This window comes from Talpa europaea (genome assembly GCF_964194135.1).
Source record: "Talpa europaea genome assembly, chromosome: 8".
NCBI classification, from domain to species: Eukaryota; Metazoa; Chordata; class Mammalia; order Eulipotyphla; family Talpidae; genus Talpa; species Talpa europaea.
The window spans coordinates 50,501,245-50,520,932 of NC_140075.1; the positions used below are offsets into that span (position 1 = coordinate 50,501,245).

Consider the following 19,688-nt stretch of genomic DNA (forward strand, 5'->3'; position numbering starts at 1 on the left):
CTTTTGGTAGCCTCATGTATTTCTTGACTTAACAAATACATCATTCCAGTCTCTGCCTTTGTTGTTACCTGGCATTCTTCCTTCTGTGAGTGTCTTTCTCTGTTCAAATTTTCCTTTTTTATAAGAACACCAGTTATTGTAACAAATTGAATTAGGGCCCATCCTAGTGACTTCATTTTTATTTGATTACTTCTATAAAGACTGTTTGCAAATAAAGTCACATTCTGAGGTACTGAGGGTTAGAACTGTCAACATATCCTTTTTAGGGGTCAGTTTAACCCAGAGCAGTAATTTAAACATCCCTCAGATCCTATTTATTTAAACCAAATCAGTCTTGATAAGCTTTCATCCTCTTTTACCATAGTCTAGATTCCTAGTCAATGTGATACCAAGAAACCAGCTGCTTAAGGCATTTTCATATTCAAGGCCTGATCTTGTAACAACACCTTCTGTTTGTGTGGGCTGTTTATTCAACATGTACTTTTCATTCTTGCACACATCTAAATAAATTAGAATCCTATTTCTACCAGGATGTGCTTTTTAGAGCCTTAGTAACTTGTATCTGCCATCATCAACTCTAAAATGATTTATGAAATTAATGTAAATTTAGGACTGCTATATTACTAGCCCATCTCAGATCTTAGGAACTCTGTATATGCATGCAAGTATGTCTATTTTCACACATCTTGCCTCAGTAAAAGCAGCTGATATACAGGAAGTATGCCTGTTGCTACTTTTGTTTGCACTTAGATTTTCTTTTTTTTTTTTTTTTTTTTTTAAAGATTTATTTATTTATTTATACAAGCACTGGGTACAGTCAGAAGCGCGGGAGGGTGAGAGAATTCACCAGAGCCAGAGCGGGGAGCAGAGCAGGCAGAAGGACCGAAGTACACTGCTGAGGGGAGCAGCGGGAGGCAGGAGAGGTCTGCGTGCCATGTGGGACCCTCCTCCGGTGGCCGGGGAGCAGCCGGGGATTGAACTGGCGCTGCAGAGGCTGCGGGCAGCTTCGCAACCCAGCGCTCAACCGCTGCGCCACCGGGGAGGCCCTGCACTTAGATTTTCTTGTGAAAAAAATTTAATTGCAGAAACTAAATTGTGGAACTGACCTTTTTTGCACATTTGACCATGACTATTCAGCTGCCAGTGAAGTTTTGAATACTTATTCTGAAAGTTTAGGATTTTATTTTTCTTACATTAGTGGTGAACATTCTTAGAGTATTAGGCAATGTAGTATAAGTGGTTTAGAGGAGAACTAACAGTAGTAATCAGTATAAGGTAATTTCTAAAGCATAGGTTATGATTTTCATTTTATACACACTCTTTCGGTAGGAATTGATAGTCCTGTATAATCGCCAACCTCTGTAAACTTTACAAAAGCAGACATTTCTAGCTATCTCAGTGAAACCAAGTTGTACAATGTGGCCCTGCTGATTCAGTACTGGCCCTTCTTCCCCTGGGTCCTCACTCTAGGATCAGTTCAGAAGCATAAGCAGCATAATTTTTGACCTAGGTTTTCCTGTTTGGTGTGGGGAAAATTGAGGGATTGGAGGAAGGGAACAAAATCTAAAATATCAGAGTCCGGCACTACAGCCGCATCTGTCTAGAATCCAATGTATGTCTTTTCAGTGCTCATGGAGTCAATGGTGCCTTTATGTCCCTAAGTGGTCTAGGTCAGAACACTACCACAGAGAAAAACAGTTGCTTGAATCACAAATTATTTAACAGTCAAAGGCTTTTTCAGAAAAATAATTCCTCCAGAAAAGAGAGATTTGTGTGACATCAGACCGCCAAAGTGTCTTCCTGCCAGGCCCTTTGCTCTTGGTGAACATGCTAGATGAGAGAGGTCAGTGTCCTTCAGCACCAATGGAGGGGACCAGGATAGTGTTTCTGAAAGAACAAATCAAGCCCAGAGCTAGCTTTGGGTAGAACTACTTGTTTCCTTTTACATCAGTTGCTTCCTTCTCCTCCTCCTGCTATACACAGCAAGAGAATTGTTTGATTTTGGACAGATGTGTGTAATCAGCCCAAATATTGGCATGGTAACAACCAATGGATTGTCAGTATCCAGTGCTGCTTTGTGGAGGTTATAAATGGAGCCTGGCTTTGGAACAGGGGGCTGACTCTCTTGTCTGGCTCAAACTGGGGCCCAGCCAGCATCTGTGGGGGCTTAACATGCACCACAGAGGTCCTGAGGCAAAGTAGGAACTGGATTATAGGATAGTAAATAAAGTTTGGAGATGCAACAAGTATCCCTTCATATACAGGGCTCCTTGGCCTGAGATTCCTGGTAAAATGTTAACAAGATTAGCACTGCTTTGGTTTACAGAATAATCCTGCTTTCTTGTTCTCCCGCAGGAGATGGTATGAACGCCTATGTAGCCTACAAAGTGACAACACAGGTGAGTCCAAGTGACCCTGCTGATGACCACAGTGATTAGGGTACTCTTATCAATAAGGTCATCATTCACATTATTTCTGGGTATTTCCTTACCTTCTTTGACAACGTCTTCAAGTTTACTCAAGATGGAGCAAGCCTGAATTCCCTTGGTAACCTCACCTGAGCCTTTCCGCTTTTCTTCCAGAGAGCTAACACTTCCGTGTGAAACTTCGTAAGTTTAATTAAGATGTGGTTTATCTGATAAAGTCCTGTCCCTCTTAGGAACAGGCTTAAAACTAGTTTGATGGATTGCCCCAAACTATCTCACCTGTTTCAAATCTTCATATTTTTTTTGGAGGTTTCATATATGAAGCTTCTTTCAATACTTTACCTAAACTTTCCCCCCTCAGGCCTGATCTTCCTTTTTTATATAATATTAATGCATACAAAATGCCCACAGTGTTGTATGCAGGTTATGAAGCATAAAAAAATGAAGCCCCAAACCTACCATCCAGTATTAAGATGAGTACCATTGCATCTGCCTGCAAGTTTCTCCCTATCATACCCATGCCTCACACCTTAGAGGCCACCACTCCTGAGTTGTCCCTCATTTCTTTTATGGAAAGTCACCACATATGTATCTCATGCCAATATACTGTTTTTCTTTGTTCTTGGGTTTCATAAAAAATGGTTTCATGTTGAAAATAGTGCTTTCTTTACTAGTGTTGTTTCTCATACCTATCCATGCTATGTATAGATGTGGTTAGTCCATTCTGTGATTATAGAATAATGCATTTCTCTATTTTCCTGTGAATATTTGGCATGTTTACAGTTTTTGTAATTATGAACTATGATCATTCTTCTGGTTTACACATAGGAGAGTTTCTCTCAGGTATATAACCAAGAGTCATTCCCCTGGGTCATAGATAGTACAGATGTTAAAGAAAAGGAATACAGTCTTTTAAAAAGTTTTCATATCAATTCATACTCATATCAATGGTGTGTGAAATGTTCCCACTTAATCTCTTTTTTGCCAACAATTGGCAAGGTCAACCTGCTGAAATTTTGCCTATGTGGTGACTATTAAATAAATCTCTCATCATGATATAATAGGCCTAGTACTTTTACTTGGAGTCTCCTTTATATTGTTGTTATACTACTTGTTGGCCTACCTCCTGTGAGTTCTGGATCCTGTGATACTTTAGAGGTTAAAGTGTCTATAGTATGGATTTTTATTCTCCTCCCTCTTAGAAATAATGTTTAATTATTTCTTTAGTTTGACTCTTTTAATTACAGTAGCTAATAGTCTAAATAAGTCAGTGCAGGATGAATGGGTTGTAGATGACCATACAATTCTAGCTTTAAACTAAAATTCAGCATCTTGTTACCTTAGAGCAGAGGTTCTTATTAACCTAGGAATAAAATTGTATTTGGATTTAGTTAGTACCTTTGTAATCCTGTATATTTTATCTTAGGCATTTAAAATCATTGTTCTGAAAAGAGCTCCATAGACTTCCAAACAACCAGAGGGGAATATAGCTCAAAAAAGTTTAAGAATCTCAGCCTTGGAGAAAATTATTTGCCTGGTGGCTGAAGGCCAGGAATCTGGGGCATGGGTTCCTTTGATGTCAACTGGATTACTTTAAAGATATACATCCCCTATTTGAAATGAAATTGCCTTGTGTTTTTTCTGTTCCCAAGACAAGCTTACCAATGTTCAGAAGTAAACAATTTGCAGTGAAAAGAAGATTTAGTGACTTTCTGGGTCTTTATGAGAAGCTTTCAGAGAAACATTCTCAGAATGGCTTTATTGTCCCTCCTCCACCAGAGAAGAGCCTAATAGGTAAGCCTGTGGCTTTAATTCTGCTTGGATTTGTTCCTTTACATTCTTTCTGCAATATACTTTCTACTTAATGTATGAGACTACTTCCATTAACATTTTAGAATCTTATGTTTAGAAAAGAAATATTTCCAGCATTCTCTTATAAATGACATGGAATCTGGAGAAAGAGCATGTTTTCACGTGTTCTCTTTTCCTTGGGTGCAGTAGGAAGCTCAGGTTTTAGCTTCCAGAGGGGAGAGAGAGAGAGAGAGAGAGAGAGAGAGAGAGAGAGAGAGAGAGAGAGTGTGTGTGTGTTTTAAATGGTGTTTTTAGGTGGGGGCAAGGGAGGCAAGAAGCCTTCCATTAGCCTGTTGATGTTTGTTAATCTATATTCAGAGTCTCATGGCCCCCTCTTAGAAAACAGGCACTTTGCAAATCCTAGAGTTCAGAATCTTCAACACTTTGAAGCAATTGCTCTCATGAATGGTTTACAGTCACTACAATGAGTGATCACTGTGAGCAATCATTACCTGTGAGTAGGTTAAGAACCTACTCATGGGCCTCCCCAGTGGCACAGCGGTTGAGCACTGGGTTGTGAAGCTGCCCGCAGCCTCTGCAGCGCCAGTTCGATCCCCGGCCACCGGGTAAGGGTCCCACATGGCACGCAGACCTCTCCTGCCGCCTTCTGCTCCCCTCAGCAGTGTACTTCATCAGTCTGCCTGCTCTGCTCTCCCCTCTGGCTCTGGTGAATTCTCTCACCCTCCCATGCTTCTGACTGTACCCAGTGCTTGTATAAATAAATAAATAATTTTTTTTTTTCCAAAAAAGAAAAAAATAACCTACTCATAGCATAGAAGTGGCATTAGACTGTGTTTTGTAGTGTTCTCATTGTCTTTCCATCTGTGGACTTCTTTTTTACAGGTTTATCCTTTTCTTGACGATTTATGGTTAGTTTACTTTCTAAATTCCATTCCAGGAATGACAAAAGTGAAAGTTGGAAAAGAAGATTCTTCTTCTGCAGAATTTCTTGAAAAACGAAGGGCTGCTCTAGAAAGGTAAGTGCCATGTGACTATTTTCCTGACTAGCACAGCAACAAATGAGAAGCTGAAATTGAGGCTTAAGTATGAGACATTTGCTTAGTTTAATAAAGAGGAAACTTGAATGAATTAAGGATTTCTACCTCTGTGTTATTTTTAACCCTTCCTTAGTCTCTTACTTTCCTGCCTTAGAAATGGGCTGTCTTATTTCCCCCCATTCTGAGTGAGCAGACCATCATAGTCTTTTTGGACAATCCAGTATGAATAGTTCTAGGGTCTCTTTCAGAGCTGTTACTTTTCTTCCATTTTTGGAAATGTGAAGAACGTGAACTTGAATGTGTTTATGAGCAGGGTCATACTCAAGTTTCCTTATATGAGGACTTTTTAAACTAATAAAAGACGTTGTATCTCTGCCAGCACTGTGTGACCCAAATCTTGAGCAAATCAGTTCACCCAATGATGATTTACCTTATAGGTACCTTCAGAGGATTGTGAACCATCCTACCATGTTACAGGACCCTGATGTCAGGGAGTTCTTGGAAAAAGAAGAGGTCAGTATTGTACAAACCAAATTATATAAATTATATGTATTCCTAATAAAATGAAGCTAGTTCATTTAATAAATGTTTTACATCTACATTAGTAAAATTTGAATAAGTGTGGGGGGAAAAAGTACAAATATTTAAACACTTAACATACACATAATCTTCCAGACTACCTCCTAGTTTGTAAGCCTCCAAGAGGTAACAGGTAATTTTCAGCCTTTGAAATAACAGAAGCTCTGTCCATAGTCAAAAGCAGCTGGTTGTAGAGGTTAAACTGCACCCTGGTTTTGTCCACTGGCTTCACAAAGTGATCATTTGGCAAGTCCGTGGCATATTTTTCATAAGTTGCTGCTTGGTTCAAATTGAATGCTTATTTTTTGCCAGGAGCTGAGTGGCATTGGTTCAGTTAACACGACCACAGAGCTGCCACATAAGAAAAGTATTGATTCAAATGGATGGTCTCTATTATACGCTATGCATTGGCTAGTTTTGAGTATGAAAAAATTGGAGTTGGCCCAGTAGCTAACTTAATTGTTTTACTTAAAGAATTAAGTAAAATATACCAATACAACAAATTTCTCATCATAAACAGAAAGTATACTGAAACATTCATATATATTCATTAGAAACATATACTAAAAGAATTATAAAAAATGAAATAACATATAAATACAACTGTATAAAGAGTCATTAAAGAGCAAAAGAAACACTGGAATAAAACACTTGTATGATAGGAAAGAGAACTGGAAGGAAATAAATGATAAAGTGGGACTATCCTGTTTACTTCTTCATTTTGTTTTATTTTTCTTTAATTTGCATATTATATATCATGCTAACAAAGAAGACAGCACTAAAGATACGGAGTTCCCCCCTTACCCAATGAAATTTTTTAATTAAAAATTTTCTGTGTAGCCATTTCAATCTTTTCATTTCTCCTCTGGGATTCCTAACTTCATTTTTCTTTTTCATTCCTTCATCTCCAATTTTGACCTCTAGAATATGGCTATCTGTACAGTGGCACTATTGACACTTTGGGCTGGATCACTTTTTTGTTGTAGGGCTGTCTTGTGCATTATAGGAGATTTACCAGCATCCATGGCCTCTGTCCACAAGATACCAATGGCACCCCCTCTCCAGATATGGCCACATGTCCCCCAGGGAGCGCGATGAGCCCAAGCTGAGAAATACCCAAGAGTAATATTTAAGTCTTGATGTTCTGATCAAATAAATATTCTGTACTTAAGTCCAGCTTGTACAGAATTTGCTTATCTAAAGGAACTTTTTACTTCTAATGAAAGCATGCTTAAGCTTTTCATGCCCGGGTGGGCAGGCCTCTCAACATCAGGTCACATATTATTCATATTTTACTTTACTTTCTACACACAGATCAAAAGCTGAAAATTTTCCTATAATTCTCTTTAACATGGTCCTTTGATTTTTGTTTCTACACTTGCTCATCATAGATTTGTCTGCCTTTGAAAACAACAACAGTTCAAAAATTTTGTTTGGCAAGTTTCGGGCATGCCATCTGATGGATACTAATTCTTCTGAACCTAAAATAGGGGCAGCAGATAACTTGCCATCCCCGCCTTCTTGGTCTTGTAGCTGCCACGCGCCGTGGGTACTCAGACATTGAGTGGCGCTGGTCTCCTAAAGATGTTCAACAAAGCCACAGATGCAGTCAGCAAAATGACCATCAAGATGAATGAATCGGACATTGTGAGTAGCCCTGAGCCTCTCAATTTCCTTCCCCCCTCAGGCTTATGGGATAAAGGCCCTGAGGAGTCCTGAAATTTCTGAGACTTGAGACTTTTTAAGACAATTCAGTCCCCTTTAAAAAAGCAAAACAAAACAAAACAAAATTACTATGGAAAAACTGCTCTGCACCTATATGAGTAACCTCCGTTAAAAGCTGTGGACTTGTGTGTTTCAGTGGTTTGAGGAGAAGCTCCAGGAGGTAGAGTGTGAGGAGCAGCGCTTACGGAAACTGCATGCTGTTGTAGAAACTCTAGTCAACCATAGGAAAGGTAACAAACTCTGAAATGCACTTGAAACTGGGGTAAATTGACGTCTCTAGTGAACTGGAGGTGGATGAGAGGACACACCGTTCCCATGCCTCTAGGCCAGTCAAGTCGAAATTCTCAGCCCACTTGGTCCTTGATGTTCTGATCAGATGGATATGCCCTGTACCTCTTGGCAGGGAACATGACTCAGCCACTCTGGGCATTGTGCTTTCTACCTGGGAGGGATGCAGGGAACCGTCTCAGAGACAGGACACGGGCTTCTGTAGGTGTGACTTGAGTTGATGGCTTGTATCCAAATGACATCACATGCTTTAGCTACATGGTCAAGCCTGCACTATAGGGAAACCAGAGATGTCTCCTGACCCTTTACCTTTGGTGGGATTTGCTTAAGAATTAGTGAAATTTGCCAAGTTTGAATGCTTACCTTCTCTGCCTTACACATAGCAATAGTCAGAAATCTAAACAGGCAGAAATCCATTGGAATGAGGCCGATCCCGTGTGCCAGATCTGGCCCTGGTGCTTCTGCTGTGAGCTCGGCACGATTCTTACAATTACAAAGGGATGAGAAGAAAGAGAGAGAGGCCAGATGTGGCCCTTGAAGCTGAAAATATCTAGCTCTTCACAGAATAAGTTTGTCCTGCTCTAGGACATACAGGACTATGCGGTGTGCATGTGCATTCATTTTCTCTCAAGCAGACAGGCTATTGATTGTGGGCTTTAATATAAAAATCAAAGTCATTTCTTTGTCCTGTTTGTATCAACTGATCCCTGGTTCTTTAGAAATATTGGCACCATTTTTTCTAGGTGGGCCTAACCTAGTGAAACTTAGGACAGTGTGTGCCTTTCCCTGCTTGTGTGACCCAGCTGCATTCCCCTCACTTTCTGAATACGGTTGGCTGTAGTGTAAGTAACCTGGTTGCAGAGCCACAGTGGTCAGATGCACAGGGGTTGCATTGCTAAGACAGGCTGTGCAGTACATACTCATTTGTCCCTTTTCCTGTGAGATCAGAGACCTCTGCTGTTTTCCTCCTTCCAGAGCTAGCATTGAACACAGCTCAGTTTGCAAAGAGTCTAGCCATGCTTGGGAGCTCCGAGGACAACACAGCATTGTCACGGGCACTCTCTCAGCTGGCCGAGGTGGAAGAAAAAATTGAGCAACTCCACCACGAACAGGCCAACAATGACTTCTTCCTCCTTGCTGAACTCCTGAGTGACTACATTCGCCTCCTGGCCATAGTCCGAGTAAGCTTGAATCCTCTTTCTCCTTCCCTTCATTCAATTTGTTCATCACCTTCCTAAGAAAGTTTCATCCATTATACCTTGAAATAGGCATAATTTTTCCTTCTCTCAAGAAAGATGGTATCCTGTGAACCAGAAAATCCATTTAACTGTTAGCTAGTAATCACTGAGGCATTTCGAGACCCACAGCCAGTTTGTTAAGTGAATTTAGAGAAAAGACCACTCTTGTACTTCCAGGTAGGCCCCCCTCTTTTTGTGGAAGCTAGACAGTGTTCCCTATGCTCCTTTCTTCAAACAAGGCTTATTACAGACCTGCTGAGTTGGCCCCTGGATTAGTGACTTCCTCAGTCCTTTGGTCTTTGCCTCCTTAACAGTAAGCGACGACATTGCCTTGGTAAGAGCACTTGTTGGCTTCCGCTTGTCCTCCAGTGCGGGCAGTCAGGTAACTGCACAGAACTGGCTTGGTGTTGCATGGAGGAGTGTGGCCAAGGGCTGAAAGAGCTTGTCACCAGAGCCCTTCTTGTGCTGTGCAAACCGCACTGGTAACAACACCGCAGCCTGCCCCTCAGGTCGAGCACCCCACCTTTTCTCCTGTTGACCAGGGCAGTCTGTTTTCCCATGACCTTTCAGAGTGGCCAAGGAAGCTTGACTAGGCAGTGGAATTAGCTCTCGCATGGCCTCCCTGAAACAGGAAAGAGCCAAGAGGGAGCCTGGCGCCTGCCCTATAAGGGCTTGAGTATGGCCCTGATTGTCTTGGGACCAGGATGCACGAGACTCTGAATTGGAACAAAGTCACCGCCATTCCCTATCCCCAACATCTCCCTCTCTGGGAGATCCTGTGTCTTCAAGAGCAGAGCTGCTCTCAGGGCCCTCCTTTTCCTCCACGGTAGAGTTGCTAATATAGCCTGTGAGATTGCTCATTGTCCTCTCCCTTTGCTATTTGGTTTGCTAGTTTTGCTGCTAGTCCAGAGTGATAAGAGGCTGGCAGAATAACCTGCTATGGAAGTCCTAGAACTGGTCGGGCAGCTTAGATGGAAAGGCTTTCTGGGGAAGCTTTCAGAGAGGAGCATTCTTGGGGGTCACTGCAGAGCACAGCTCATGGACACGACCACCAGGCAGGGTGGGACTGCATGGATGGAGTGACGGAAGCCTAGCCTAGAGCTTCATGAACTGGGGCAGCCTTTGGGCCCAGACTGTGAGCTGGTCTTTTCTCAGGGACCCTTCACCTGCCCTCTTGATGACTGTCAGTGGGATTGGAGAGAGATTGCAAATATTTCTTTTTCTGCCTTTCTTTACACCTGAAGCTATACCTCTTTAGCCCGGGGGGTTAGGCTTGAGTCTTACTTGGATAAGAAATCACCCTTTACCTAATCCTTTAACACTGAGTTGTTAAATTACAGGTAAGAAGCAGTAACAGTGCCAGGGAAGGTGAATTTGGTGGCATTTTTACTCCCTGAGATTTAAGTTTTGGCAAAGGCCCACACTAAAGAGGCCTGGAAAATATCTAGGAAAACATGAGGAAGAAAACAGTAGGGGAGAGAAGGGGTTAACTCTAGGCACATTTCTTTCATCCAGGTTGGCAGGAGTGGGGATGGTTTGTTTACGCCAATAGCTGTCCTCTGGAAATGTCGATAGTTGTCAAGGGACAGGTAACACTGAAAACTAGCTAGAAGACTTCAAGTTGCTGCTTGGGGCCTTGGTGGCCTAGAGTAGTCGAGTGTATAGATGGGGTGAAAGCAATGTGTCCCTGTGGTGCTTTTAATGTCTATTTAAAGATCTGTTCTGCTAACCCAGTATGTTATTTGGGTGTCAGTTTAAAGGTTGCTTACTTAGGTTGACCTTCCCTGATTAAATCTCCCAGACTGAGCTAGTTCCTGCTCCTGCTTTGTTATAGTACCATGCTGTTTTCTCTGTACTCTCCATGCTTGTAATTATTTATTGGTAATTAGATTATAAGCTTTATGAAAGCAGGACCATGTGGTTCTTTCTCTACTATATTCTTAGTTCTGACAAATGCAGGCACTCAGGAAAAGTGTGTAGACTCCTGCCTGATCTGAGGGAGGCAGTTCAGAAGCCATATCACTGAGTACTGGCATCAGACCACCTAACATGCTCCCAGCCATCCAGTCCTGGGAGTAGCATGAAGCAGCATGGCCCTGGCCCATTGGAAGCTTGGAGAGGAGTCTTACCCAAGCTTGTGCTTTTTGATGTTAAACTTCCCAGCTGGGCACTAACACATGGCTGCAGAACCTGCCCTTGCTCAGTCCTTCCCTGGCACAGCAGCTAGGAGAGCCAGCGGAGCTCCTGAAGGACTGTCGTGCTCTTCCCCAAAACCCCCAACCCATCCCCACAGGCTGCCTTTGACCAACGCATGAAGACATGGCAGCGCTGGCAGGATGCTCAGGCCACACTGCAGAAGAAGCGAGAGGCTGAGGCTCGGCTGCTGTGGGCCAATAAGCCTGACAAGCTGCAACAGGCCAAGGATGAAATCGTAGAGGTAAGGTTCCCCAAGGTAGTCTGACATGTGCGTGGGACCTGAAAGTGCCTGGGGCCTATCCCTCTTAGATGCCCAGAACCCCACAGATCAGGCCAGAGAACAGATCTAGTCTTAAGGACCATGTCTGCTGAGGATGTTTCACCTTGAGGCCTTGACCCTCCTCTTTTCTACCCATTCTACCCAGACTTGCCACATCAGAATCTCTCCAGGAGTGGTCCTGGCTGGGTCTTTGGAAAGTCCCAAGGTGATTCAGCTAGGCTCCCCGGTTAGAGATAAATTTACTTCTCTGGGGTTCTCAGCCTGACTGGTGAGCCTGACTGGAGGCTCTGAAGTACCAGAACTTCCTTGGAGACCAAGCGTGGCCTGAGGCATATGGCGTCTCTTACCAGCCAGCCTCCGGAAGTGGCCTTCCATTGGATGCCGACTTATTTGCTGAATCTCCACATGATAGCTGATCTTACCCAGAGGGATGGGCAAACATAATGACCCATTGGGATCTCAGGTATACAATAGCTATCCAAAGGTAAAGGCTGAGCAAGTTTCCTTAACATTGTGATCCTTTCTTTCCTATTTTCTTCCCAGTGGGAGTCTCGAGTGACTCAGTATGAAAGGGACTTTGAAAGGATTTCAACTGTGGTCCGAAAAGAGGTGATACGATTTGAGGTGAGATGGAAATCCTATTTCTCACATAGGATGCAGTGCTTGGTTTAGGAATGTGGAACAGGGAGACAGGTGGAGATGCCAGTGACTTGGCTGTCTTGAATGGGGGGGGGGGTGTGGTGGGGGGAGGGTTGCTGAACACAGCAGTTAGACACAAAACAAACCTTGCAGCTGCCAATACCCTCAGGTACCTGTCCTTTTTCCTCAACTCCCACCCTCCAAGAAAGCCTTGGAGAGCTTGGCAGAGGCTGTTGGGCTGGAAATAAAGTGATTTCAGCAGCTTACTCTGCTTTCTGAGGTTGTGTTCAGACCTTGGTCAGCAGTAAACATCACCACACTATCAAGAGGGAAAGGCGTGATGGCCTAGATGGTCAGTGTCAAATCCTGTCTCCTACAGAAAGAGAAATCAAAGGACTTCAAAAACCACGTGATCAAGTACCTTGAGACACTCCTGTATTCACAGCAGCAGGTATGTCAGTTGTGCATGACTTTTTAACTCCACTACCTGCTCCAAAGACCAGCTGCCTGCCTGGGCCTTCAGTGACAGGCTGGGCCCTGCTCTACTGTCTACTCTACTATACTGTGCTATAGTAGCACAGTAAGTACAGTAGGCCCTGCTGCTCTAACATGAGCATCCAACATAGTCTTTTGCTAAACAGGATTGCCCTGATCCTACAATGAGCAAGGTTTTAAGAACAAACCCTAAATTCTGCTCCCAGTAAGAACACCTAATCCTTTTGAGGCTGAGATCCCAGATGTTATGTGGGACAATGACCCCCATTGTAAGGAGCTAACTGAGGAAGGCAAAGCCGTGGCCCCCACAGAACTGTCATGGGACAGAACCAGGATTTTCTTCAGAAACTGTCCTTGTACTTGATGCTGCCCCTAAGTCAAGAGAGAGATGAGGGCATTGTGGCCAACTGGCTAATCTGTCTCCAGGTGCACTCTTGACCTTTTTCCTCAGTTCAAGCCTCTCTTTGGATAGCTGAGGCACTTGGGGAGTGCCCAGACTATACTTGCTCCCCTCCAAGACTCAGCCTCTGCCACTGGATGGGGGCACTTGCTTACTGTCCCTACTTCTCTACAGTTGGCAAAGTATTGGGAAGCCTTCCTTCCTGAGGCAAAGGCCATCTCCTAATGGACCAAGACACCAGAGCCCACCTGCCTGACGCTGCCTTTTTATACACTGTCCTCTTCCACCTCTGCTGGACCCCAGTGATGCATCCTGCCCAGCCTGGACTCCACCCTTTCCTCCCTGCCCCTCGACCACGTTGTCCCAGTCACTCTAACCATTACTTCATGTAGCTTCTATATATATTTTCTTACCTGAGAGAATAGTTTCTTGCTTTAAGCAGAAGACCTACAATAGGTGGTGGAATTACGAGATTGGGTGGAGTATTGATATAAATATATAAATACAAATGTATATTTTTCAGGATGTGGTTAGGAACTGGGAATAACGTTTTCTGTTACTCCTGATGGTGCCATGAAAAGATTGTTTAATAAAATATTTTAAAATCAGGTCATGTGACTCAGAATGGTGGTGCTTTTCACTTCAGGTTGGGGAGCACTTGGGAAGCAGGTCTGGAATATGCCTGAACAAGAAACTGCCCAGGTGCAGGGTTTTCTCTCCAGTGGGGCTCACAGACTTCTGCTGCTGCTTCCCTATAGAACAGGGATTTCTTTTTCTTTTCTTTTTTTAATTTTTAATTTTTTTCAATAACCTTGTTTGTTCACAGTATAGGATTTCTCCCCTTAGGTGTGATCACCACAGGTTTCCCACCTCCACTGCAGTCTACTACGCTCTCCTCACCCCAGATTTCTTTTTCTTTCCTTACCTGATCTGCCTGTTCTGAGGGTATCTTAGTCTGTTTAATTCATACCCGTACTTCTTTAGGGGAAAAGTTTAGTTTGTTTTTGTTTTTTGACATTTTAAAAGGACAGGTTTATTAGGAAAAGGAAGGGAGAAGACGCTTACACAGACACACATGGGCAGAAAGAGCTGCCGAGGGAAATGTGTTAAAAGACATCTCTTGTAAGGGCAAAACTGAGTCGCTTGCAAAGGAGGCAGACTTTCTCCTTTCTTTCTTTCCTGTTTCCTTAAGCTCTCCAGGGCTCTCTGAGTCATGTCTTGTGAAGGCAAAGTCTCATGTTCTAAACACTTTTGCCACCCATCTACACATCCTTGGTGGAGTGGCTCATGTCAGGTGCAAAGGGCTGATAAGGACTTAACACTTTTCTCCCCACAGACACCAGAGCCAGGACTCTGCCTCTAGATAAGAGCACCCAACAGCTCCTAAACCTCTAGAGGTTTCAAGAAGCTTGACTGTGCTCAGGAGAGAACATGCGAACAAGAGGCCCCAAGTGTGCCCAAATGTGGGGGAAGGGAGTGTCAGTGCTGCTGCTGGGAGGCTCACATCCCAGATGCATAATTGCCGGCTTCCCCTCAGCTGTGTCCGCAGCTGCTTAGACTCACTGGCCAGAGGGACTGCCAGGTTGCTCTGTGGGACAGCTGGCTCACCGCCTGCCATGGGAACCTCTTTGCTCTCAGGCCTACTGCCTCTGCCACAGGCCCTCTAGAACCACTCGGACTCTTTGGTGGGTGGTTAAAGTTTGTGGAAGGACAACCTGAGGCGCAAGAATATGGGAAATAGCCCAAATGTCCAGTTCGTGCACCTGAGTGGGCAGGGGAGGGGTGTTGGTTAATGCTGGCAGTATTTTTTTTCAATTTTTTCTTAGAAAAAGGTATTTTGTCCTTATTCACATTATCCTTATTACCACCTTTGATTTTCTTTCCAGTCTTTCTTTTGCATAGTGGTAATAATATTCATACAAAATATTTTGTATCTTGCTTTTATCCTTAACACTGTATATGTATATAGTATATTTTCTACACTGTTATATATTCACAAACATTATTTGTAAGGCTATAGAATTTTAAAACTTTCATAAAGCAACTGTACCATAATTCTGATTAATCCCTTGTTGTTGGCGTCTTGGTTTGTTTGGTAACATTTTAAATTTGAATAATATCTCAAGCTTATAGAAAAGTTAAGGAATATCACAACGAACCCTCATATTTCCTTAACCCAAATTTACCAAGTGTGTACATTTTACACTATTTGCTTTATGACTAGTGATTTTCCATATCTATATTTACATATTGTATTTTTTGAATTATTTGAGAATTAAGTTGCAGACATGGTATGCCTTTACCCCAGAAATTTCAGTATCCATTTCCTTAAGAACAAGGACATTCTCTCATAACTTAAATATAAGCACAGTTATCAAGTTAAGGAAATTTAACACTGATAATAACATTGTTCTCTGACCCAGGGTCCATATTTAAATTGTGTTAATTTTCCTAATAATGGCCTTTATAGTGATTCTCTTTTTCCTGGGGCAGGATCATGTGTTCTGTTTACTTGTAACACATGATGACATGTGTGTCCCTTTTGATCCAGAAGAATTTGTCAGCCTTTGCCTTTCTTTACCTTGACCTTTTTTTTTTTTTAAAGATTTATTTAAGCATACAAGAACTGGTGTTCAGGTCAGAGGTGTGAGGGAGGGGTGAGAGGATTCACCAGAGACAGAGCGGGGAACAGAACAGGCAGACTGACTGAAATACACTGCTGAGGGGAGCAGCGGGTCAATCAGGAGAGGTCTGCTGTGCCATGTGGGTTAGCTCCCTGGATGGGGATCGAATTCATGCCACAGTGGCTGCAGATAGCTTCATAGGTTGCGTTTTAACTTCTTGTGCCACCAGGGAGGCCCTGCCTTGACATTTTTTTAAGGAATACAGGCCAGGTATTTTGCGGAATGTTTCACAAGTTAGATTGGTCTCGAGATTCCACATGACTAAGACAGGCATGTCACTGACATGATGTGTCCTTCCTCAGTACTTTGTAAGTTGGTAAATGATGTTGATCCATCCTTTCATTGTTGTTAACTCTGATCTCTTAGTTAAGATCACTTTATGTCTGCCAGCCTTCTCCATTTTAAACTATTTACCCCTTTGTAATTAACAAGTTATTTATGGGGAGATACTTTGAGATCATACAGATGTTTTGGTCCTCACCCAATGTGGTTATCTAATCCATAATTTTTTCTGTGGTTGACATTCTACTGCTGAAGAAAATCAAGCATCTTTTTTCCTCTTATATATTAGTCCATTTTATCACATGGATGAGGGAATACTATTTTACTCAAAGATGCATGGTATCGCGTTGATTAATTTTGATTCTCAAACCATCCCAGATTTCCAGCAGGCTCCTACGTGTTTTTAACATGTCCCCTTCATTTTTTGAATTCTTCTTACTTCCTGATAAGATAAATATTCCAGGCTTATCTTATGTCTTCCCTGGAATCAACCCTTTCTCCAGGGAGTCTTGGTACCTTTTAATGGAAAATCATATTTAGAAACCAAGAGCTGAGTTCTAAGTGTGCTTATTGGTACAGTAGAGTCATTGCTTCTGGGCTCTCAGCGTACAGAGCAAGGAAATAATGACACATGGGAATATTGAGAGAGATGGCATAAAGAATTCGTTATTAAAAACCACTAGTCCTTCCAGACATGCCCCATAGGATTTATTCTAGTCTTTTCCCTTTTCTATATTTGTAACTCCTCTCCAAAGAGACTTTATTTTAAATTTTTCTCCTTGCTTTGTTATATTCCGTCCATTGATCATCTTGATGTACAAGTCCATCCAGAGGGATGGACTTTCCTCTGGTTTCAGAACTTCTCAGCCTCCTGCATCCCAAGACTGACCGGGCCAGAAATCTGCAGTGCTTGTGCATTTCTGTGTAGAGCTCACAGACCTGGAAATCAAGATAGCCAATTGTGGCTAAGAGCATTGAACCAAAGGCTTGTACAGGGAATAATGTCACAAACAACAGAGTCATTCCACCTGGAACCTCAGGAGGAAGAAATCTGTAGGGAAGGGGATGCTAGGACTGTGTCTTAAGGGTGAACAGATGTGTGCCCTTTCTGCTGGGACATTCTGCCTCTCTCTCTCCTTGCAATGGGAGGTAGGTGCATCCAGGGAAATTTAAGTGGCTATATGGCCAGAATCAAGTCAGTGGGTGGCCCATAGAGTGAGAAGCGGGAGCTGGATCACATAGTGCTTGATGAGACTTGTGGGGAACTTAGAACACATGACCTTGCACGCGTGGGGAACAACTGAAGGAACTTAAGAAATGACCTGATCACATGTGTGATTTAGACATATCTTAAGACTGGAGGCAAGGAGACAACCAGATTCCCCACCAGCCGGATAACTGAGGAGGACAGCAGTAATAGGGTTGGATCTCAAAGGTGTGTCCAGGGAGGTGGAGATGGAACCACTGGGACCTGGTCACTGATGAGAGACCTGAGGGTGGGCGCTAACATGACCCACAGGTTTCTGGCTTAAGTTTCAGGGTCGATGGTGAAGCCCTTATGACAGAGGTAACGCCGGAGACAAAAATGGTTTGGAGCAGGAGGAGGGAAGCAAAGCAGAGGGACAGAGAGTTCAGATGGTGGTGGGAAAAGTCTCCTCTGAATGGGGAAGGAGGCTGGTGTTTAAAGGTGGGGAAATGCAGAGGCAAAGGAGGCTTTGTTTTATTGAAAGGTGAGTCAGACTTCCTTGGCTTAATAAGATTCAGAGGAGAGAAAGGGAATAGTCACCAGAGCCTGTCTGGGAGCAAATGGAGTCCTGAGCACAGGAGGAGGGAGCTTCACTGCTGGGCTCGGGAAAGGACCGAAGGGAGTGAAAAGCAGACAAAGCCTTCTCAAATGGGGTTATCTTTTTTACCTATTTTGAGTCAGGTGATTCAGAGAAAAGGGCTGGAGATAAGCCTGGGCTTCCCCTGGGGTTATTTCCCCCAAGAATCTCTGGGCTTCAAAATCTGATGATGAGGATTCCGAACTGAAGAGACCCCAACAGTCCGTACAAGTATCCAATGACAAAATAAATGAGTAGAAATGATAGGAAGTATTGTTTACAGATAGATACTTGTAACTTCAAGCTCTTTCTGGGAGATTTTCATTCTGAATGCAGCCCGCAGCTGGAAAACCTAAAGAAATTAAAGAATACCTTCACAGAAACTCAAATTTTTCAAGATTTATTTATGCATACAAGAACTGGGGGACAGGCCAGAGGTGCGGGGGTGAGAGAATTCCCCAAAGAGAGTGGGGAGCAGAACAGGCAGATCTACTGAAATACACTGCTGAGGGGAGCATGGGCGAGTCAGAAGAGGTCTGTTGTGCCATGTGGGTAGCTCCCTGACTGGCCAGGATCGGCCCTGAATCGGAGATCGAGGATCTATGGATCGATGTGCTGCAGTGGCTGGCGATAGCTTGATAGCGCTGTCTTTAACCCCTGCGCCCCCAGGGAGGCCCGAAACTCAAATAGGGAGAGCAGATCTGCTGGGGACTAGACCAGGATCTGGTGGAGGAGAAAGCACTGCTGGGTGAAAGGAGTGTCCTTTGCGAGTGTTCTTAGGACCCACTGGAGAGTAAAGCTCGTGGATTTTGAGGGATATCGGTCTGAAGGTGGTGGGAATTTGCCCATCTGACCTCAGTCTAGGGGAACAGGAAGGAGGGGAGGATAATGGTGATCCGTCCCAGAGCAAAGGACACGTGCATGACCGAGGCTTGGTCTGAGTCACTGACTAAAAATTCTCTGCTCCATGTTTGGGTAGTCAAGCCTGAGCTGAGTTAGAAATAGATGAGGACAACTCATTCCAGTCCTTGCCCCCAGGGGATGGTCCAGACATGAGCTCTCAATGTCTTGTGATGCCAGGTGTTTGGTTCTTCTGGTGGCTTTCCTCCAAACTTTCTGAAGTGGTACATCTTTATAACTCCATGGCCCCCCAACAAAGATTCGGGCTCAAAATAGGTGTCCAATAGATAGCTGTTGAGTGGCTTCTAATTGCAGACTCTGCCACCTGGCACGCACAGCCATCTGTGAAAGGACCCAGGTCTCTCTCCTTTTCCCTGTTTGTCACCTGGGCCTTCACCACAATGCTGACACCTCATGGAAACTGACCCCTGATATGCTTTGCCTCTCTCACTTCCGTGGGGCCTATGAGAGCCTTGGTGATGGTGGGCTTTGTGCCTGCAGCAGCTTTTCTTAGCTCCCTTCCCTGTCCAGTCTCAGAAGGGTACCTCTCTGAAACAGGCCATCTCCCAGTGGGGATGGAAGTGTAATAGAGATGGAAGGCACTGGCCAACGTGTGAGAACATTCACTGGTGCTTCCCATAGACACTTCTGGAAACCAAGTCCATGAAGAATGCTATAAAAGATGCCCATCATAGTATTGCTAGTAGTTATAAAAACTGACATTCTAGGGCCTCCCTGGTGGCTCAAGGGGTTAAGCACCGCACTTCATAGCAATCCACGGCCTCTGCAGCACGAGTTCGATCCCCGGGCCGGCCAGGGGGAAACCTACATGGCGAGGTAGACCTCTCCTGTCTTGCCTGCTGCTCCCCTCAGCAGTGTATTGC

General features: G+C 43.7%; 1 protein-coding gene across 3 annotated transcripts in view; it reads left to right on the plus strand.

The window, feature by feature from the left end:
• SNX1 (sorting nexin 1) overlaps positions 1-13,933 on the plus strand; it is a gene marked incomplete at both ends in the record, with an annotated part of 36,707 nt that extends 22,774 nt beyond the window's left edge. For 2 of the 3 annotated variants that reach the window (XM_084239531.1, XM_084239532.1), the window contains 11 exons: positions 2,356-2,399; positions 4,079-4,220; positions 5,176-5,254; positions 5,713-5,788; positions 7,388-7,501; positions 7,716-7,809; positions 8,843-9,048; positions 11,399-11,542; positions 12,125-12,205; positions 12,600-12,671; positions 13,290-13,340. In XM_084239531.1, coding sequence (XP_084095657.1) covers positions 2,356-2,399; positions 4,079-4,220; positions 5,176-5,254; positions 5,713-5,788; positions 7,388-7,501; positions 7,716-7,809; positions 8,843-9,048; positions 11,399-11,542; positions 12,125-12,205; positions 12,600-12,671; positions 13,290-13,340 — 1,103 coding nt within the window. Of the gene's footprint in view, positions 1-2,355; positions 2,400-4,078; positions 4,221-5,175; positions 5,255-5,712; positions 5,789-7,387; positions 7,502-7,715; positions 7,810-8,842; positions 9,049-11,398; positions 11,543-12,124; positions 12,206-12,599; positions 12,672-13,289; positions 13,341-13,761 lie in introns of those variants that run through there. The other variant, XM_084239530.1, reaches the window with a different exon arrangement.
• Between the last annotated feature and the right edge of the window lie 5,755 nt (positions 13,934-19,688).